This window comes from Oreochromis niloticus, linkage group LG19 (genome assembly GCF_001858045.2).
Source record: "Oreochromis niloticus isolate F11D_XX linkage group LG19, O_niloticus_UMD_NMBU, whole genome shotgun sequence".
NCBI lineage: Eukaryota > Metazoa > Chordata > Actinopteri > Cichliformes > Cichlidae > Oreochromis > Oreochromis niloticus.
Genome location: NC_031983.2, coordinates 4,459,286 through 4,482,228, shown reverse-complemented (window position 1 = coordinate 4,482,228; position 22,943 = coordinate 4,459,286). Strand labels below are relative to the sequence as shown.

The following is a 22,943-nucleotide window of genomic DNA, read 5'->3' as shown; positions in this document are numbered from 1 at the left end:
TTAAATCTTTTATGTACAATCAGCCTAAATTAGACCCCCTCCTAGTTAGGCTTCCCCCAGACCTAACAGGATAAATCAGTCCTATCTTACTTCTGGGGCCTCAATTAGTGCCATGTTATGGCATTAGTGGGTCAGATCCATCACTCTCAACTTGTCATTTTTCACTGAGAAACAGAACACGGTGTCAAAATAATCCCGTATTGCTTACTGTCCTACATCAGTCTATGAAGTCTATATGTACATTTAATATTAGAGTCAACAGTTCAGGACATGCAGTAAAATCAGAATTCTCAAGTAAATGTAAAACCAAGATTGGAGTCATATGCTGCTGAAGAGAGAGCTATCATCCTGAGAGCTATCATTGCAGCAAAAGCCAGAAGCTGCTAGTGTTTCTTCTCCACTAGCAGCATCTGGCTTTTGCTGCAATGATTTGTTCTGAAATAAACAAAATATGATGAACCGGGACCCTGGATAATACACCAGTCCTTTGGGAAGGACTCCTCATGTCTCTTTTAAGTGTAAGACCTTAAAATAATAGAGAGAAACCCTGAACAATCAAACGACCCCTTCTGAGCAAACTAAATGATGTGTGTCATCCGACTTCATTGACAGTTAGAGCTGGGTATCATCGGCATAGCAATGAGAATAAATGATGCTGCCTAAGGGAAGCATAAATAATGTAAACAGATGTGGTCCTTGTACAGGACCCTGTGGAACTCTATAATTAGTCTGTTATATAGATATGATTTAAACAACTACAAACCACTACCTTCATAAACTTCAACATGCTCTAATCACTGTAATAGAATATTATGGTCAACAATATCGAACGGTGCATTGAGGTCTAGCAGGACAAGCACAGAGATGAGTCCACTGTCAGAGGCCATAAAAGTATCATTTGTAACCTTCACTAAAGCTGTTTCTGTGCTGTGATGAGCTCTGAAACCTGACTGAAACTCTTCAAATAAGCCATTCCTCTGCAGATGATCAGTTAGCTGTTTTACATCTACTCTTTCAAGGATTTTTGAGATAAAAGGAAGGTTGGAGATTGGCCTATAATTAGCTAAGACACGTGGCTGGGTCAAGTGATGGCTTTTTAAGTAATGCTTTAATTACTGCTGTCTTAGAGGCCTGTGGTACGTAGCCCATTAATAGAGACAGATTGATCATATGTAAGATTGAAGCATGAATTTATGGCAGGACTTTCTTGAGCAGTCTTGAAGGAATGGGATCTAATAGACACGCTGATAGATTGGAGGAAGATATTATTGAAGTTAACTCAGAAGGAGGATTGTAAGGCTCTCATGCATGTAAGGCTTTAAAAAAAGCTTGATGTGGTTAAAGAACTTGAATGGAAGGTTTTTAAACTATACCAGAGCTGACCAGAAGAGGGCAACAGAGGGCTAGAACCATGGAAACATGGTGGTATAAATACAGACACACACTCACACACAACACACAAACTGTCTTTTCCTGCAGACCTCCATCCTTCAAATTTTTGACACACTGAAAGGCTATTTCCATGAAGCAATTTCACTGTCATAAATTACAGGTTAATGTGGCACAGGGTAAATGAGGTAAAGGTAATCTGAAAGGTAGATGAAACTACATGGGAAATCCAACAGATTCAAAATGAAGAAGAGATAGGGGAAGACAAGCAAAAACACTAAAACACACTAAAAAAGGAAAAAGAATGAAAGAGCAGAGGCATAGAGAAGGGAAACAAACAGTGAGAGATAAACAGAAGAACAATGGCAAAAGTCAAAAGTGTGACACTTAGTGAAAGAGATAAAGAAAGCAGGCATGCCAGAGGAAAAGAAGGGGAAAAAGTGAGGTGGAGAGACTTTAAAAGGGAATAGAACTCCTTTAATCTATTGGTCTCTCTCCTGCAGCCTCGGGCGAGCCTCCAGCACTCCCTCTCTCTCCCTCTCTCCTTCATTAGTGGGTGATCAGCAAGTGAGTGATTCAAAGATGGAGGGAGAGACAAAGAGGACGGTGTGAACAGATGGACAGAGGCTGGACCATAGTGTCCAAGCCGAAATGTCTCTGCTTTCATCTGTTGGCCTAACTCATTCATCTTTACCAGGCCCAGGTGGCTGCTTCATTTTGACCACTACAGCTTCCTTATTTCCAGTACTGTTATTGTCGTTTGACTTCTGTGAGTAGGTATTAAGTGCTTGCAAAAAGAACAAACAGCTGATTTATAAATACATTTAATATCAGTTCATGCCTTCATTTTCTTGCTATCATACAGATTTCTGGGCATATTTCTGTTATTCACAGTAAAAAAAAAAAAAAAAAAAAATTAAGAAGGTAGCCTGAAGCTTATTATTTTTGTATAATGAAACTTAAATTCTGCTAGCAGAAACTGTGCAACACCCAAGAATTCAAATCTTGGAAAGTGGAATCCATTGTAACATAATATGGAATTATTGCTGTCATTCACAGTAGCAACCACACAGGAAGTGCAGTTGGGTCATTTAGGCTCCCAAGTTAAAATCCCAACATTTACAGTATTAAAAAGCATGTTTACAGCCTATAAAACACCAGATCTGGTATCTATGGATAGTATTTGCCTTCATAACAAACTTATGGTGATGATTTTATTTTGTGTTTGTTTGCTTTTTTTTGTTTGCTTTTTATAGCAAAACCCGTTGGAGTTGGATAAGGTTTAAAGTTAGGGACATAGAGTAGCACATTAGTTTATGGACTCAGTTGCTTGTTTTGCATTATATTGAACAGACGATTAAGTCAATTTTGTAAATTCTGGTGATTCTAAGAGTAAGAAAGGAGCATTACCCAAAGTATAGTTGTTGGCTAATGATTTGTAATTAGTAATTTGCTGTGCAAGGATAACATCTCAAGTCTAATTTGACCGTGCACACACTGACCTGTAAGGTAGGTGTAACTCTTCCGTATATTTAGGTTCAAAACCTCATGTCTACATTGCATTGTACTTACTAATGATGACAAAGTCACAAACTGTTACTTTCAGGAATATCGAATATCAGTTTACTTGCTTGGATACAAAGTCACTGTACCACCAGCTAAATAGCAAGATATTTTCCACTCCAGTGGGTAGAGACCAAAAACTGAGTGACGATTGGACTTCAGTTCACTAGTTGGCTAGGTTACTAGACTACAATGTCTTAAATAATCACGCTCCATCTTTTCCTAATGACCTTATAATACTGTTTTGTGTTGTCAGAGCACTTTGCTGTCAGAGTGCAGCCTTTTTTGTGGGTCCCAGCATATTTAAAAGTAGAATGGGAGGCAGACCCTTTAGCTTCCAGACACCTGTTACCTGGAACCAGCTCCCAGTTTGGATTCGGGAGACAGAAATCCTCTCTACCTTTAACATTAGTTTTAAAACTTTTTTTTTTGGTTTATAGTTGGATCAGGTGACCCTGAACCCTCCACTCAGTGCATCATGGGGGATTCCCATGATGCACTGAGTGTCACTATGCGTTTATACACCTCTCAGCATTTAATCATTATAACAGGTTTCTTCCTGTTATAAGGGAGTTTTTCCTTCCCACTGTAACCAAGTTCTTGCACATAGAGGATTGTCTGATTGTTCAGGTTTTCCCTGGATTATTGTAGGGTTTTACCTTACAATATAAAGCACCTCAAATTGACTGCTATTGCGATTTGGCACAACAACACAAAATTTGACGTTTCTTAACATGAACAAGGTCAAGTTGTATGTTTTTTTTCAGACCCTAACTGGACAAAAGTTCTGGCACATCAGTCTTTGTAATTTAAATTTAATCACTAACACAAATGGTTCTGCTTTGGTGGAAATGTTGCTACAGTTGAAAACAACAGGAAGATTTGTGTGATTTACCAAAATCAAAATGCTCCATTATCTATAAAAGTGCTAATTTTGGGTGCTAAATTTGAGACAACTAACATTTAGTCTACACTGCTTTCACCTTTTTCACAATCAGTCAATTTACTGAGATCAATTTAATGCATATTTGTATAGTAAAAGGATAATTAATGAATGCTTGAACAATAATAGAAACAGGTACAACACACAAAACAGGCCAGAGTCGTAGTAGGTAGAGTAGGCAAGGAGTTGAAAAAAGGTTGAAAAATAGCTAGTAGTTGGCAAGAAGGTCATTGTCTGTATGGATTGATTATGTATATAATATCTACTTTAACTGTTTCTTCCAGAGTGAACATCGGGTGACAGTAACAGTGCTTTATGTGTGTAGATTGTGTACGCAGCACAGTGTGCAGTGTGCTGGAGTTGTAAGCTTTATGTGACTTTATGTGTGTGTGTGTGTGTGTGTCCTCTTCCATTGGACATGCTGATACACAGAGCTCTCTGAGGACCTGCAGTCATCTGAAAAGGCACCACTGTGTGTGTGTGTGTGTGTGTGTGTGTGTGTGTGTGTGTGTGTGTGTGTGTGTGTGTGTGTGTGTGCATTCATTGTGTCGTTATTTACTCTAGCGTACAAACAAAGGAAGGTCACATTCAAGGTGACGTGATCTCACCATCTCTGCCTTAACATGCAAACAAGTTACACCCCCCCCTCTCTCTCTCTTAGAGAATAGAAAACGAATGAGCACCAGCCATTCGACCAAAGTCAATTACTGCAGCCCTGGGGATGTCGTCTTAAACAATGCTATTAGTTTCTAATAGTTTTTAATTACTGGCCTTCTTTTTATATAAATCACCCCCCACTTTCTCTCTCTTTTTTTCTCTGTCATCAAAAAAACCTATTTGTGTCCGTAATTAAATGTAGGAGAGGGGTATGAATTTAGCAGCGCTCACGTCTCGTCTGTGACTGTTTCTGTTTGAGCGGCTCCTGATTAATGCCAATACATATTGCTTGAGATAACCATTTAGTGGTTAATTTGGCCAAATTTATTGCCAGTATGCTGTCACATGGCGGAGCACGGGAGGGTGGTGGGTGGGTGGAGACGGTGGCAGTGTGGGGGCCACCTCCTGTGGCCCGAAATATTGTCACAGTGACACAGCGCTATCTGGTGGAGGGCACCAGGAAGTGCCAGCTCTGTATTTTAATCAGTTCATTGCACTGGGGGGAGGAGCTCCAACTACTTACTGGTTCAGGTAACAAAAGTAAAACCTGACTTCAGGCTCGTTTTACTGGCAGAAATAAATAACCAGTGAAGTGCTCTTAGATAGCCAAAATCAATCAACTGACAAGAAGAACAGACTTTTGTAGAGTTTGATTTAAATCAATTGAAATATAACTCGTTCACTTCACATTTAAATGGGTGATGGTCCAAGCAGAGAAGACTGTATAAAAGATGGCTGTAGCTTTCAGGTCTGAAAAGTTAAACCAATGCATTCTTTCTAATGGCCAGCAGGGGGTGACTCCACTTGTATGTTCTGGAGGTCCAGCTAGAACTCTAGAAAATACCTCAACTCCTCACAGTTTCTTCAGTAAACACTTTCCTCATGAGTTCGAGGTGTCAGTCAGTAGATTTCAGTCTTAAGGACTATATATGATATGATAAAAACACGGCACGCTCAGCTTGAAGTTTTAAGAAGGGACTTCCTTAACTGGTGGGTACCATCATAGTGGCTATGAAAAGACCACTTATGTAGATTTATAGGTTACAGTAAGCAGTAGGAAAAACGGGTTGGGAATTGCTCTGCAATCAAAGTTATTGCAACCATGTGCAATCAACTTCCAGTCTCCTTGCCTTTGAAATGGTCACTTTAAAGACATGCATGTACTGTCTTCAGACTGACTTTAACAGGTCTGCAATCAGTTTTCAGTTAAACTGTGTCAAAACATTATTTTGTGTCAGATCCCAAGCCATCCCTGTGTTGATGAACATTATGTTACTTTGCCAGTGTGGAAATGCTCGCATCACTCTGGGTTCTTCTGCACTGTGTGAAACTGAATTGGAGTTATGAATCAGAGATGCTGCCTCATATCACTTAGTTAGAAAGCTTTGCTATGAGAGCATCTCTGAAGAAATGTTACATGCCTAGTTTATTGTCTTTGCAGTTGATGGTACAGCTGCTGTGCTGGACTGATAAAGAGACACTCCTGAATAAAAAAGATCAACACTAACCTGACCGTCATTCTCTACATCATTCATGAACTTTCGGTCCATGGTGCTATGGAACAACTTACAAAGTCAATCATTTTCAAATATTAACTCTTAAACTCTGGTAGTCTACTGTTGATCTCAATATATGGAACTGTATATCACTTTCTTTGTAAAGTGATTAACAGAGAAACTGACAAAAAAAAATGAAACTGACAGCATTCTGCATTTTGAAAAATTGCTACGTTACGTTACGTGATGGTTGTTCAGTGTGTGCGTACTGCTGAGAAAAGGCCAGGAGAGATTTTTGTGCTGTGTACCAATCTCTGTGTAGAAATGTGTATAAAACACTGGAACTCACTATGCTTACTGTAAAAATGAAAACATATTTACAGTGAGTACGTATGTATGCATTTTTGCATCAGGGTTTTCCTTCTCCTTGCTCTGTTAAGTTCAGTTAAGTTCTGCTCCTTTTTAATAAAATCTCAGTATTATTGAGGAGCAGGAATGCGTTTGCCTTATATTGGCTACAAAAACTAGGAGTCAGGACTAAGTAAAGATTGACATGATAAAGCCAAAGTTAAGGCATGCGTTCACAGCTTTGAGTCACACAGCCATGCCAATTATACCCAGGTGACCCTTAGCCATGCTGCAGTAGCCTTAGGCTGCTGGGAGGCTTCCTATGATGAATTTCTTTTCACTCTCTGTGTGTTTATTCATCACTACTCTTCTCTTCCCCAACCCGTTATGGCAGATGGACATTATGATTCTTCCTGGTAAAAGGGAGTTTTTAATTCCACTGTCACCACACGTTTACTAGTGGGCTTCTTACCATATTGGAGAGTCTTCACCTTACAATATAAAGCATCTTGAGGTCACGGTTGTTGTCAACACAAAAACTTAACTACATCCTTACTGGTTACATAGAAGTTAAGAGGATAAGTAGCAGCCAAGTGCTAATAATATATGTACTTAATTAGCTGATTATCAACAAGTGCGAGGACCTCTTTAAAAGCAGAAGTTTTGGCAGTGTGCTTATATTGTCACGACTAGTGGAGCAGACTCAAGCGCAGACAACAAACTCCGTTCAAACAAGAGTGAATTTATTTACAGTGATCTCCCACAGTGTAATATATACAAAGGTGTTTGGGGAAAAGGGCCAGGGTTCCAGGGTCCAGGAGTGAAAGGGGCAGGAATCCAGGGGAGGGGGTTTCCACACACAAATAGCTCCTCTTCTCTCCACCACTCTTCTTGCTCACGCTCAGTCACAGTTGCACAGGGAACGGGTCCAGGGGAGATCTACACACATACAGAAAATCAGTTAGTTTCCAGGTTCAGAAGTACTCACAAGTTCAAATTACAGGTTTGCAGGGCGACTGATGCTGATAGCTCAACGATCCAGCAACGAGTAGAGCAGGTACGCCATCTTAAGTAGCACTCCAATTGTACAAATCAGCAGCAGGTGTGCTAATCATCCCCAGGTGCGTGGGCCAGGGGCGGGAGCCCACACTGAGCTCCGCCCCGGCAGAGGAAGGAGAGAGCGGGAGAGAGCGAGAGAGAAAGAGAGAGCAGAAGCGAGAGAGGGAAAGTAAACAAAACAAAAGATGACGTCAGCTGGCGAGATGCAGGGACCATGACATATCTAGAATTTTCAGTTTACAACAAACAAAATAAAACAAGGTTTTGCAATGGTCCAGGAAAAATCCAAAACTCAACCAGATTAAAATGCTGTGGTGGAAACTCAGGAGATCCACCAAAATCATGGTTGGAAGTAATTATTGCAGTCCTACATATGAAAAGAAAAGTCCCTATGCACTGTACTAGCCATAAAGTCTCTCATGTGTGGACTACAAATTTTAACATCTATTTTAGCTTCTAGAACTCAAAATTATATAAAGAAGTGTATAAAACCAGGCCAAACAGGATTCATTATGGACCGTCAGGAAAAAAGTAATATAAGAAAAATACTAAATCTACAGTTAATATCTCAGCTTGAATCCTGAGAAAGCATTTAATCGAGTTGATTGGCTGTTTTCGAAACAAACACTGAAATGAGATATGGAGAAATATTTGCTACTTGGATTAATACACTTTATAAAGATCCTAGGTCAAAAGTTAGGCTTAACGGTTGTTGTTCTGATTCATTTATGGTGGAAAGGGGTGTGAGAAAGGGGGACTCATTATCACCAATTCTCTTTATTGGCTTTATAGGCTCTCACTTTTTCTTTTGGGACTTTAGAGAAACATATGGCTCAGACCAGAGGTACATTTTACGGATACTCCTATTCATTGCTGGGAAAATGAGAACTCTGAACTAGAGGAAAACAAAACCACCATCCATAACTCAGTGGATACAGAGACTGAATAAGGTCTACATAATAGAACAAATGACTGCAAGTCTACAACTGAAGATAAGAAAGAACTAAAGAAGAGTGTGCCAGAATTTCTCTACTATTACATGAGAGACTGATAAAGTCATAGATGAAGACTGAAGTCTTCCTTATCACTGCTAATTTACCACATGCTAAACTTTAGAAAGGTAAGCTTTACATTCAATTCAATTCAGTTTTATTTATATAGAACCAAATCACAACAATTACAATTGATATTGTAAGGAAAAGATCCTACAATAATACAATAAAAAAAAAAACAGAGACAACTCCAACGAAAAAGTGAACCCCTATGAGCAAGCGCTTTGGCGACAGTGGGAAGGAAAAACAAAGGGATGACCATCTGCTACAACCGGTTGACACACTGTAGAAGAGAGACAGAGATGAATAATAGATAAGATTAAATGCAGTGCAGTTTATAAACAAAAAGTGAGTGAAAACAGTGAATGAAAAAGAAACACTCACTGCATTTTAGGAAGTCCCAGCAGCCTAGACCTACTGCAACATAACTAAGGGTGGATTCAGGGTCACATTATCGAGCTCTAACTATATGTTTTATCAGACAGGAAAATATTAAACCTAATCTTAAAAGCAGAGAGGGTCTCTGTCTCCTGAATCCAAACTTGAGGCTGGTTCCACAGAAGAGGGACTTGAAAGCTGGTGCCTCTACCTCCCATTCTACCTTTAAATATCCTAGTAACCACAAGTGGGGTGGCTGTAGCTCAGGAGGTAGAACTGGTCACCTACTGACTGGAAGGTCGGTGGTTCGATCCCTGGCTTCTCCAGTCTGCATGCCAAGTATCCTTGGGCAAGATACTAACTGCAACTTGCTCTCCGATGCATCCATCGGAGTATGAATGTTGTTAGAAAGCTAAGTGTAGATAAAGTGCTTGTGAGATTGGGTGAATGAGGCATGTTGTATAGAGCGCTTTGAGTACTCCGTGAGAGTAGAAAAGCGCGTCCATTTACCAAGTAAGCCTGCAGTCTGAGCATGAAGTGCTCTTATTGGGTGATATGGTGCTATAAGGTCATTAAGATAAGTAGGTGCCTGATTATTCAAGACTTTGTATGTGATGAGAAGTACATGATTGTGTACTGTCAGAATGTCACAGCAGTAGGATATTTCAGCATTCACATTTCATACAAACTTGATGTCATGCTTTGAGTTTGTTATTTCAAACCTATTGGAAGCACATGGATACATGAACAGGCAGTTCTGCACACACCCATACAGAGAGAGCGAGAGAGGCTGGCAGTGTGTGTTGGTCTGATTAATGACAGCAGCAGCAGAGCAGCTCTGAGCCAGCTGTCACATGACATCTGATGACTGCCTTGCTCTCTCACACACACACACATCTTTCAGTCTTTGTTTCTCTCGCACCTCCCAAACTCTCACTTTTTTGCCTTTTCTTTCTCTCCTGTGATGAACTATCTATAAAGACACAACATCAAAGAGAAAATGCAGTGAAATAACAAACATCCTTTCTTGCTTTCGTTCTCTGTCTCAGTGATGAATAAAGGCCAGTGTGTGACAAAGTATTACCGGTGGATCCAGAAAAATGGTGGTTACATCTGGATCCAGTCCAGTGCCACCATCGCTGTCAATGTGAAGAACGCCAGTGAGAAGAACATCATCTGGGTCAACTACGTTCTCAGGTCAGAGGTCAACAATGTGATAATGATCTTGTGGTACAATGGTATGGTGGAACAGTCCAAAAAAATTACCTCCTACATCTTTTTTCCTTATTGCTTTTCCTTGATCTCAATGGAAACATTAGGAGGTCAAGGAGAATTTATAACAACTCATTCAAAAGAAGTAAAAGAGAAGCTGCTCAGAGAATCCAGATGCACGTATACTACACTCTTAAACAAATGCAGATGTCCAGAAAATGGACCACTTTACTTCACCCTAATGTGCTTTTACAGAATTTTACAGAGTTTTACAGAGACAAGAACCTCTGCAGATTAATTAAAGAAACAAAGCACATATAGCCAATAAAATGAACTAAATCACATTTTCTTATTTTTTCCTGCTTGAGAGTGATCCAGTGTAACTCCTTTTCTTGTCCCTGTTTTCTACAACTAACGAAACCTAAATGGGGACATCTATCACTTATCCCAGTTGACCTGACGTAAAAATGAATTAATGAATTGTACAGCTGGCAGTGCAAAAACACACATTTCTAATGCAAACTAAATTATAGCCATCCTATCATTTAATGTAAGCTGAAAAATAATACAACTGTGATTTGGCGGTTGAAGAATTTGATGAACTGTTTCAGTTAAACTCACTGGACCAAACTTTCAGCCAAACATCATTACAATGTCAATTTTTTTCTAATTTACATAGACAAACAAAGTACTGTAGATTAATATCATAAGGAAATTATTAAAGCTACTTTTTATTGACCATTTTAGTTTTACGTTTAAAGAATAGACAGGCAGACATAATCATTACTTTAAAAAAACATTTGCATCCTCCCCATTTTACTTTATAATGCATTTACCATTAGAGCCATGTTGTTATAAATTATACATTATTGCTTACATTTATTTTCATTAGAAATGACCAAGGCAATCGATGAACGAACGTTTCTTCTGTCACTGACAAATGTTCTGTATCTTCGCAGTAATCCGGAGTATAAAGACACACCCATGGACATTGCCCAGCTGCCAAACCTGCCTGAGAAAGCTTCCGAGTCCTCTGAAACTTCAGACTCTGAGTCCGAGTCCAAAGAAAACTCAGGTGGGTAGAAAAGGGAGAACAGAGGAGCAACTAAATGTTGCTAAAAGACAAAAGTGATTATATTTTACATATATTTGATATATTTGATGATATTTGGAGTAATCTGCTGGCCTCTAGTGCATAGCCTGAGTTCTGTGCCATCATTTTCTTCAGCCACAGTTTGAAGAAGAGCAAAGATTAAAAAGCCGTATGATTTCTGCTTACCATCATGTCCATCCAGTCATGGTTTAATGCAGATAGGCATCAGCTTCATTTCATCAGCTATGACAAAACCGATCTTTGACCTTATCCCAAACGCAACAGCTCCTAGAGGGCAAAGCCTATGTAAAATAAAAAGAGTGAACCAAAAAGATATAAATCAGATTATATTCCTACATTGTATAATAATAGTAATAATATTAGTATAACAATAATAGTATAATTTCAGAACAGTTGCAATATTGCACAAAAAGCTTCTAAAACCTGCATGATTCCTTAACAGCACCTGTTCAAATACAACCAGAAAAAAGAAATATGGTTTGAAGAAAAGAAGCCAAAGATATTTTATCAGCTGGTGCCAGTGTGCTGACTTTGCCAGGCTGAAATGTCTTGAATGCCAACAGCTGCAGGGACTAGGCGCTCATTGGCAGTGTTGCAAACTGCTACAAAATGACAAAATGATAAAATATGGTACAGCTGCACAGCATCACACAATGCCTCCAAACTTCACACATCACAAAATCCTGCAAAATGCCTCAAATAAAGGCCACAATACACAAACATCCTCAAAAAAAATGCACCAAAACGACACAAATGAAAAAAAACCCCAAAAAACAGTGAAATAACGCAATTCTGCCCATCATTGGAGATCTGCAAATCACAAAAGTTTAGGTGATGCCATCTCATTCCTGTAGGCAGGGGAATCTTCTTTTGTGTGAAAAACAATTCTAGAAAATATTTTTAAATGAATAACATTTCTTCAGGGATAAATTCTGTGCTACTACTTTTTCTTTGTGTGTAGTTTAGGTAACATCTTAATTAAACATCTTAAACATTAAACATCTTAATTACAATCTTTGACAGTGAGTACTAAAGTGGTAGACTATAATGAATCTGCTTTTCATCACCCTTGACACTACAGACACTTAAAGTGCTGCTGTTAGTTTGAAATTTATTTTGTTCCCACTACCGAGGCTGTCCAAACTTCCTAGGCCTACTGATCTGCTGCAACAGATCAGTGGGCCTAAAGAAACACGATTACAGACCTCTACTAAATGTTGGGATAACGAGATAACATCTGGAAGCAGAAGATATTGTATTAGACTAGGAAAAGAGAGCTCTGTTTAGTCACTTGTCAACAGTCTTGAGTCACTTCTTTGTGCAGACATGGCACACCAAAAATGAAGGAGGGCTTTGCTGTAAACCTAAAAAGCAACACTCAGCTTCTCAGATTCTTGGTATTACATTGTCTGCACATGCACAAGTACAAACTTCATCAGTCTTATATGTCAGCTGAGTGTTGATAAAACCTTTCTCAGGTTTGCCTACTTGTATTTCTTTATTGGATACAGAGAGGTAACAAACCTCCTTGGAATTTTAACTCAGGCTAGTCATTTCATATCGTGTCAGAGCAAACCAGCTGATAAAACTGCTAGCAAAGCACTCTGACGACTACCATTTTAACCATTTTAGGCTTGTCTGATGAGGTAATGACCCTACAATAATAAGTTGGGGCTGTTTTTGTAATTTGGTACTACAGTGGTCCCTCGTTATAACGTGGTTCATCTTTGGCGGTCTCACTGTTTCGCTGATTTTTTTTTGTGCAATTTTGCATGATTTTGTTGTTTTTTTAACAGCGCATTGTGTTCTGCATCCTGATTGGCTGTAGACTATTGTCAATCAATCTCGTGCCGTGTCTCCTGTACAGTACAGAATGCGTTCAGCTTGTCAAATTTACATAAATCTTCAATCGCTAGCAGTGTGACTCTGAAGTGCTGTACTGTATGTTTGTAAGTTTTCTCCCCAACAAACAACAATGGCGACAAAACGTTTTGCACCATCAAAGGCAGCTGCGGGTGCCTTTGGTTTCATTCTATAATACTGGACTGATTTTTCTACGAAGGTTTGAACTTTGAGGGTGTTTAAACAAGAGATAAAAGTGTGAAAAAGTTCTTGCCTGTCTGAGAAAAGTGTATAAAGTGTGTAGTGAGGGGTTTTACAGCCTGAAAACATCTATAATAATTGTAAAAAAATTAAGTTGGCTGCTTCGCGGATATATCGCGGGTTATTTTTAGAGCGTAACTCCCGCGATAAACGAGGGACTACTGTATATAAATAAAATTGAACTGAATTTTGCCTTGTTGACCTGTTTTAGACCTCGAATCGGCATAAAAAACATGACTCCCCCCAAAATGCCCGATGGCATTTGGTGCTTAAGAGGTATTAATTCTAAATTTTGAATTTGAAAATCAAAATTAGAACCATGAATTGGATAAGCGGGAGAAAACAGATTGATGGAAAAGCCAAAATTTTCTGTTAAATATTTTGGAATCTGTTCACTAGATACACAAGGATGCCTCACAGGTGATAACCTGCTGTGAGCACTGTTATAGCTGAATAAATGAGATCTTGAAAACACTGATATCTGAATTCAGATCTAGAAACAGAAAACAAGGACTATATTCACCTTGTGTCACCAGCATTTTAAGCAGCAGATAATAGTGAAGGAGACAAAGCTCAAAGCAGTGTCATTACAGCTGAATTTAAAGCAAGCCGGGGCCTCCACCTTGAGCGTAATATTATCAAGTCCACCAGCCTGTGCTGGCATGATGGGAATCAGTGCCAGCTGTTATTCTTGCTGGAGGAGAGTGGTTCTGGCACACTGTTGGCTGTAAACCGTTGCCAGCTGCTGCAGGAAGTGTCCAGCTTCAGCTCCAACAGGCCTGAGATGCCCCAGTTCGACATATTTTAAAATGAGATATCTGCTCTTTGACTTTTGTTCTCTTAAGATGCAATGTATGTACAGAAGGAGAGCCTATGAATAAAGATGTCTAAAATTACAACCTTTCTCTTTTTTTCCCTTTTTTTATGGGGCAGAATACAACAGATTGTCGTTCACATGCAAAATTGGGATACCATAATAAGTTTGACTTAGCCTACATTACTACTGTGGATTATTACAACAACATGGATTAATCCGCAGCTGAAAATCCTTCCCATCAAATAACTCCTGTTTGACAAATAAAATAAATAAAAATTAATGTAAAAATGCATGCTCTTACATCATGGTTTGAATGACAAAGTTGCCAACTTTGACAGAAGAGCAGCAGTGTTGTGTATTAGCTAGCCTTCTCATATGCATTTGCAGAGAAACCTGTCAGAATGAAATAAAAAAATGAGCAGCATAATTCAAGATGTCCTCAACGTGATAGCACTATCCAAATATTGGGTATCAGATACGCATACTGCCAAAAGTATTCACTCACACATTCAAATCACTGAGTTCAAGCGATCCAGTCACTTCCATGGCCATGTTAAATCAGTCACCTAGGCATGCAGACTGCTTCCACAAACATTTGTGAAAGAATGGGCCACTCAGAGGAGCTCAGTAAATTACAGAGTGGTACCAACTTTCTGAGTTGAGAGATCATGTGAAAAAAGAACTCTTATTGGCTAAGCATAGCAAGACATTTTGGACAATTTCATGCTGCCAACTTTATGGGAACAGTTTGGGGATGTCCCCTTCCGGTTCCAACAGGACTGCACACCAGTGCACAAAGCAAAGTCCATAAAGACATGGCCTGCACAAAGTTCTGACACCAACCCAATACAACACCTTTCAGATGAATTAGAGCAGAGACTGTGAGCCAGGTCTTCTTGTCCAATATGAGTGTCTTACATCACAAAAGCACTTCTGGAAGAATGCTCCAAAATTCCCATAAAGACGCTCCTAAACCTTGTGGAAAGCCTTGGTAAAATGGTAAATGGACTGGTTCTTATACAGTACTTTTCTACTCTACCTGCACACTCAAAGCGTGATATACAATATATTTTCAGAAGAGCTGTAGCTGTTATAGCTACAAAGGGCTGACATCATATTAAACCCTGTGGATTGAGAGTGGGATGTCACTCAAGCTTTGTGTGTGAAGGCAGACAAGTGAATACTTTTGGCAATACAATGTGGTTGTTGAAATGTCTGTTTCCAACTTCATGTGATCTCATGGTCTATGAAAATACTTGACTCCTTTTTATTGTGAAATGATATTATATTTCATTTATATTCAACGTCCCTGGTTGGGAGAAAATTTCAAGACTACCGGTCCATTTTTAATTTTCAGCCTTGGAATAAATCTGTTTTGCTTGGAAAGCACACTTAATGGAGATACAAGGTTTCCCCAAGACAAAGCAATTGAGTCGACATTTCGGATGCCATTAGGGAGTCTTAGCTCTGCCAGCTGGGCAGCCGCTGGCCTGGCCTATGTGTGTGCTGGCAGAGTTTAAAGTGCGTATGTGTTGTGTGTGTAATGGGCTAGACAGAGCCAACATGCCTGAACAGAAGCAGCTACAGATACTGAGCACACAACAGTGCATCCAGAAAACAACACATGGAATACCTGTCCTGAAAAATGTAAGGGGGCATGCAGAATTACACAGGTATTCAATGGCAGTGTTGGCAAGTCAGTCTGACACACTCACTGGATGGAGTGCCAAGGCACTCGTGTTTCCAAGAGTATAAATCTTATTGTTTTTTTAGGGAAACTCCTCACTGTTACAACATCAAGATAAAATTTTCCACAACATTAGAGCATAATTTTATGTCAGTGAGTCAAATTATTTGATTCCACCATATCAAAACAATTAACAAATCTATTGATTTTCTTTTCCATTACTAAAGCCACACCTCTATATCATGAATGTGAGTTCACATGGTTCAGATGGTTAATGGACTGTAATTAATAAGTAAAATAATGGTTGAAATGATGGTGCACAGTATTAGTTCAAGCAGGTTATGAAGTCAGGATCTACCACAGTTCCCTTCTAAGCACTGGCAAATCTCATATAGTACAAGTTATTTAAGCAGCTTTAGCCTGTCCACAGGAGCTGCATTTGCAAATCACTTTGCAACCCATTCCCGCAACAGCTCTTCCCTTCATGCTGTGTTTGACCACATCATCAATTTCGTGTGTGTTCATGCAGTGTCTTGTTGCTGCTCTGGGGAGATATACTGCCAAATATTAAGAATCTACTTATGTCTAGAATGGTTTCGACTGTATCTGGAATCTTCTTTTTCTGCAATATAAACAAATGGTTTTTTTTTGACAGACAACGAGAACACCAAGGCAGAGGAGAAGCCCAGCCACCAAGCAGAACACAGTGAGGACCCAGAGACAGACAGCAAACGTCAGCAGCAACCCGGCCAGTCACACTGTTCATCTGAACAGGAAATGAAGCGCCAAGAAGAAGGAGATAGCTCAAGTAACCCTGAGAGCCAGGATAGTGATGACAGTCTGGAACCTTCAGATGGAGAGGGTGAGGAGCAAGAAGAGGCTGGCAGAGGAGGTGGAGGGGGAGGTGGAGGTGGAGGCAGGTTGGGGAGGTTAGCAGGGCTTGGAGGATTAGGGAGTCTGGGTGCCATCGGCGGACTGGGTAACCTAGGTGGGCTTCATATTAAAGTAGAGCACTACGGAGAAGGGGAAGACGTACAGCTGCGTAGCTCCCAAACGTCTTCATCAGAAGAGGAAGAAGAAGAAGAGGAGGATGAAGAAGATGATGAGGATGACAATGGGTGTGTGCAAGATTGTGACAGTGTCAATGCTGGTAGCAAGCTGCAGAAAAGGCGAAAGAGGAGGAAAGTGCAGAAATGGGATGGCTCGCGAAGCAGGAGGCTTCGTCTGTCTTCAACTACACCCAGTCCCATAGCAATAGGCGATACCGCTCCGCTAGTCGACCCCTCTCAAGCCACAACCGCAACCTCCACCCATCTCTTAGCCTCATCTGGCTCCCCAAACAGTGCAAATGCAGCATCCTCAGTTCTGAAGATTAAGACAGAGATGGCAGAACCAATAAACTTTGACAACGACAGCAGCATCTGGAACTACCCTCCCAACAGGGAAATTTCCAGAAACGAGTCTCCATACAGCATGACCTCCAAGCCATCTGCTCCAGGGAGCCATGAGACCTTCCCCTCACCACAGGGAGGATCTCTCCAGGTAGCCATTCCTGACTCTGTCCTCACCCCTCCTGGAACTGAGGGAGGAGCAGGAGGAGTGAGGAAACCCCCTTACAATGGAAGCTCAGCCCCATCCTCTGCCTCCAGCGCTGTAAGCTTGGCTCCTCCTTCCAGTGCCTCCTCTGCCGACCCCCTATCCCCTCCACTCTCTGCATCCCCACGGGACAAGCAACAAGGCACTCCCACAACCTCTTCTTCCTCATCTTCTTCTTCATCCTCCTCAACCTCTTCTTCTTCACTGCTGTACTCTGGGGACCTTGAAGCACTTCAGCGCCTGCAAGCTGGTAACGTGGTGCTTCCGCTGGTCCACCGAGTCACAGGTACTCTGGCCTCCACCAGCACGACAGCTCCACGGGTCTACACCACTGGGACCATCAGGTACGCGCCAGCGGACGTAACTCTGGCTATGGCACAAGGCAACCTCCTCCCTAATGCTGCCATGAACTTTGTTGACAGCTCAGGGTTCGGCCTGGACCCTAAGACACCTATGGAGATGCTTTACCATCATGTCCACAGGCTCAACATGTCTGCAGCAGCAGCTGCTGGCCCCTTTGTCGGATCTCCTACTGCCACAGGTGGGAACGGTGCCCTTGGAGGTCAGATGCCAACAACAGCCAATGTCTTCACCACAGCAGAGGGACTGTTCTCAACGCTACCATTCCCAGTGTACAGCAACGGGATCCACACCACGCAGACAACACTGGAGAGAAAGGAGGATTAGCAGAAAGTATCCAAGACCGCATTACTGTGTTTTCGGAATCAACAACTGTGACTGCTCAAAGACTGCTCACTAGTAAATAAAAATGAAAGACTATTTACTTGTTTTATCAACACGGTTTAGCACTGTGTTTCCGAGAGAAGAGAAAGGACAGGGAAGGATGACAGATGTACTCTAGCACTTTGAATCTCAGAAACTGAGCTTGCGTAATAGACCCTCAAACTTGTCCCCCTTTTCTATCTGTTTTCTCTCTCCTCCTCATCCTCTTCTCCTCTCTCAGTCTCTCACTTTGCTCCCGTTTCTTGCGATCAGCAACTCTTTTCTCTTGAACAAACAAAAACCAGACTATTCTTTATTGTAAAGAACCCCTTTTTTGCCTACAGAGAATTCATATTGCCTAAGGACTCAGTTGGAGCCTGATGGGGATAATTTTTATTATTTGACTTGTTTCTGTTGCATCTTTATAAAGATGTGGATTGTGTGTATTTAAAGGAGGACGGTACAGGGATTTGTAACAGACAGAGAACTCTATGTGGCGTTCCTTCTTATGTATCTTGATGTGATCAAGGCTTGAAAAGAACGTTTTTAAACCGAGAGGAGGGTGCTCTCTTGCGCCCCACAAAGGTCTCAGAGATAATCTTTTGAAAAAAGGTGTTTTGAGAAAGTTTCTCAATTGAGGGAATAGTTTAGTGAATTAATGCTGTTTTTTTTTCTTTTACTTTTATCCTTTTCTTTTTTTTTTATAAAATATTCTAGCTCAGATTTCACTTACGAATCAAGCATTAAAAAGAAAAACAAAAAAAGCAATTTCAGCCGGGTAATGACCTGTGAATTATCGAATGTTACTACTTCCTCTTTTATCCCAGGAGTTTACCTACAGGTCTCGCACCAAACATAGCCTCCTCTACATCTCTTCCCATCTCAATCTGTCGCTCTCTCTCTTATCTTTCACGCTGTCTGCCTGACCTTTCATGTTTCTGTCCACATTTCTTCCTGTCAATTCTACAGATTTGTGGTGCTACCGACCGTCCAGTAACCCTGATTCAGCTGGCTGATGTGGGTACTGTAAACAAACCCACAGCTCGTTGATAGACTGATATCATTTTTTTATTTTTTGGAGGGGGGAAAGATTTTAAAGTTTGTTTTTGTTTGTTTGTTTGTTTGTTTTTCTGACCTTCAGGAAAGTCAGAAACACAGGAAAAACCTGTAAATCAGCAACATTATCTCCATGTTTCACCTACATGTCCCTCTCCATTCTGATTGGGCCACAAGGGGCAGCGCTGCATAGCAACATGGAGTTGATTGGTTGAATTTTAGGCTGTACAGTGTTGTTTTTATTTGTATGTATTTTCTAACTTAATCACATTAAATGCTCAGTGAGACTGAGTCTAATTAGCTAGCAGCACTAACTTAAGAAATGAATGTTGACAACCTTGACCGGTTCTTGTTTAATCACTGTTTTGTGATGCAGTTACTTTATTCCTTGTTTCCCCCCCTCCTCCTCCTCCTCTCTTTCTTCCTTAACCAGAATCACCTCCGCAAGATTTTCCTAAAAAAAAAAAAAATCCACTCTCTTCCATCTCATTGCCGGACCCTGTGATTAAAAACCACATATCAATAAGGAGATTGTAATAAAGACATGCATTTTCAATCAATCTATCAAACAATCAATCTAATAACTATAAGAAAAAAATTAATATGCGGTTTTTTTGAGGAAGAAAAAAATCACATTCCTTTAAACAATGTTGTCTTTGTCATTGTTCTTCTGTTTCGTGTTCTTTTCTTCCCCGAGTCTACGTTGCCAAAAAAAAAAAAAAGAATTCCTTAATCTCACAAGTTTAGTGTTTGAAAAGCACTGTGATTCTCGTTCATTTGTATTTTTATTTCTTCTACTTTTTGGTAATAAGAGAAAAAAGAGGATAAGTATTAATTAAAACAGTATAAAAACTGTCACACCATCCATCTTTTTAAAGCTGACAGCCCCGTCTTTGCCATCCTGCCATCCTTATTACCCAGTGTGATTAAGCCGTAAAAATGTGTTTCCAATGTGTTTAGTGTCACTGGCTGTCAAAAAGTCTTTCATGGCGACTTCTCTCTCTGTGTGTGTTGACTATATGCAGTATATACTGAGCTACTGTAGCTGTTTTTGTCCTTTGTCTTCTCTGTGCTCTATCTCTAGTGTGGGGGAAAGGAGAGGGGAGGGGCTAGAGGGAAAAGGAGGTGGAGTCTATGGGATGATTGACATCCCCCCAAAAAACAACAGCTCCTTGTCTCTCTTGCTCCTTCTCTTTGTCCTTCTCCCTCTATCAGCAGTCTTAGTGAAACCAGTGGAGGTTCGTGGAATTTAGTGTTCGGTGGCCTTTGCAAAAAGCAAAAAAAAAAAAGTTTGTAGAGTCCACCTTTTTTTTCGCTGCTTCCTTGTCTTTGTAAAACCTCTTGATTTTGTTTTCTAATCCTTCTCTCTCTTTCTCTCTGCTATTGCTTTTTGCTGTTGTGTAGTCTTATACAAACCTCTTTATCTCACTGTCTTTTCTCTCAGAGATGAAAAGATTCTCTAACTAGCTCAAAGGTTTATGGAGCCATGTTTTTGCCACTAAGGAATTCTGGGAATCAAAGTTTCCAGCTATTGCATACAAAGCATTAGATAACTAATAAATATTTACAGTATATTAGAAACAAATTATGACAAAGAAAGGCCTAAAGTAGGATTTTAGCTGTAGACTTATGACCCAGAAAAACGCCTCAGCTGTGAAACCTTTTCCCAGGGTCCCTTTGGGCTTCTTGTGTGCATTGGGTGTATTTCATTGGTTCCCACCAAAACTTGTTGACTTCCTGCGCAAACTTCTCTCACGGGACAAACAAAGTTAAACAAGTGGTTCATGGGGGAAGAAAAAAAAATCACGGTAGTCTTTCAGGACACGTAATAAAAAAATGATTTTAAAGATTTCTAAAATAACTAAAAGAAGAAAAAAATATTTCGCACTATAAATCTATTTTTATAGGTGTTTTGGAAAACTGAACTGCATGTTTAGTAAGTTTGTCCGATGCATTTCACATAGTCGAACCCTCGTTTTTTGTTGTTCTGTTTGTTTTTATTTTCAGTTCAGCACTTTCTTTCTTCTCCTTCTTCTTCTTTTTTCTTCAAAGTCTGTCGAGCCCAGTCTGTTATCAAACCGACCCGGGCCTCTCATCACCCCTTCACATCAGGAAAACCAATCTGTAGGTTGTGTGCTGTCTGTGAAGAATCGATGTCTTGTTACTGCAACTAATGTGTACAACAACGAAACAAATCCAGGTTAAGAAATTGAACAATGTGCTTATTTTTTTTGCGCTCAAGTAAGAGGAATGTGGTTTGGGCCACCCGACCTGCCAGTTTATTGTCGGGTCGTTTGTGGTTGAATGTTAAATTTGTCATTTTGGGAGCATTTTGCTGCTCCTCTAGATTTTAGCATTTTCTACCTTTTGGCAGTTTTGCATGAAAAGCGGGGGGACGGGGCATAGGTGAATGACGCTGCTGCCCCGTTTGGTAAAGAATCGGGCACGAGATATAGTGTAGGTGGTGATGACAGCGGTGGGTGTTGATGGTGGTGCGGGGTGGGTGGGGGAATACATAACTCAGACGAAAACCAGGAAATACACCCACATGTAACAAAAAACCAAACAGCCAGTCCAAGCTGTTTCAATGTTTTTTCTGTGTTTTATGTCGAAAAATGAAAACTTTGCTGGTGATTTTAAAAACTTAAAAACCTTAATCACAGCTGCTGTCAAAAATACATAGTGTTTAAGAAATACAAATATTGAAAAATCACTTCATTTACCTGTGAAAAAACTGTGTCTGTGTTTTTAACTATTTCTTGTACAATTATACAGATTCTTTTATGAGGAACTTGGTGCCAAGTAGCTGAAATACGGGAGAGAGGGAATCTCTTATTATCAATGTTAACAGTGTTATAAAATTCTAAATACAAACAAATTAAAATATTAAAAAAGAGAAAACTATGGTACATTTCTATTTTTTTCCCTCCTCTCAGAAGAGTGGGGGGAACTCATGACTAACTGATGCTAACTTTGAGTGCCTGGCTTATTTTTTTATTATTATTTTTGAAAGACATCTTTTTGAGTTCATTTACCATGAATAATGCTGCAAATCCGAAAATGTACATACTTCATTTTTATAGCAGTTGTTCTTTTATAAGTTTGCTAGGTTCTCATCCGTTCAGAAGAACATGTCATATACATGGTTGTCTTTCTGTAACCCGGTTTTGACCATCTTACAGGTGCCATATTCATAATAAAATTTTCTCTCAAATTTGTTACCAGATTGCATCATTTCTTCTGTTTGACACATTCAGCCATCTCGCCCTTCGCCAGAATATCGGATGATGTTACATCTCAGTAGGCTGCCAGGTTTTCTCTTCTTTCGTCTTTCTTTTCTTGCTCTTCCTTAGCTGTTGGTTTTTTGGTTTCTTGTCAGAAAGTATCTGAGCTATATGAAAATGTCTGAGCTCAGTTAAGTATTTTACAGATATATGGATGGAATTTGTTATTAAATTCCAACATTTTATGCATTCAGATATAATTTTTAAAAAAAAGATCTGGTCCTTCGCAGGTTCTAAATTTACACTATATTGCCAAAAGTATTCACTCATCTGCCCCCATACACATATGAACTTAATTGACATCCCATAGGGTTTAATGTGATGTTGACTCACCAACACTTCGAAGACTGCGAAGACTTTCCACAAGGTTTAGGATCCAGAAGGTCAGACACCCCTAGTGGATGAAAAGGCCTGGCTCGCTGTCTCTGCTCTAATTCATCCCAAAGGTGTTGAGGTCAGGACTTTG

General features: G+C 40.0%; 1 protein-coding gene across 5 annotated transcripts in view; it reads left to right on the top strand.

The window, feature by feature from the left end:
- The window catches only part of npas3 (neuronal PAS domain protein 3), a 333,725-nt gene extending 311,311 nt beyond the window's left edge, over nucleotides 1-22,414 (top strand). For all 5 annotated transcript variants that reach the window (XM_019349116.2, XM_019349115.2, XM_005455939.4 and 2 more), the window contains 3 exons: nucleotides 9,935-10,082; nucleotides 11,057-11,172; nucleotides 16,474-22,414. In XM_019349116.2, coding sequence (XP_019204661.1) covers nucleotides 9,935-10,082; nucleotides 11,057-11,172; nucleotides 16,474-18,101 — 1,892 coding nt within the window. In that variant the 3' untranslated portion in view covers nucleotides 18,102-22,414. The remainder of the gene's footprint in view (nucleotides 1-9,934; nucleotides 10,083-11,056; nucleotides 11,173-16,473) is intronic.
- Nucleotides 22,415-22,943: the final 529 nt, after the last annotated feature.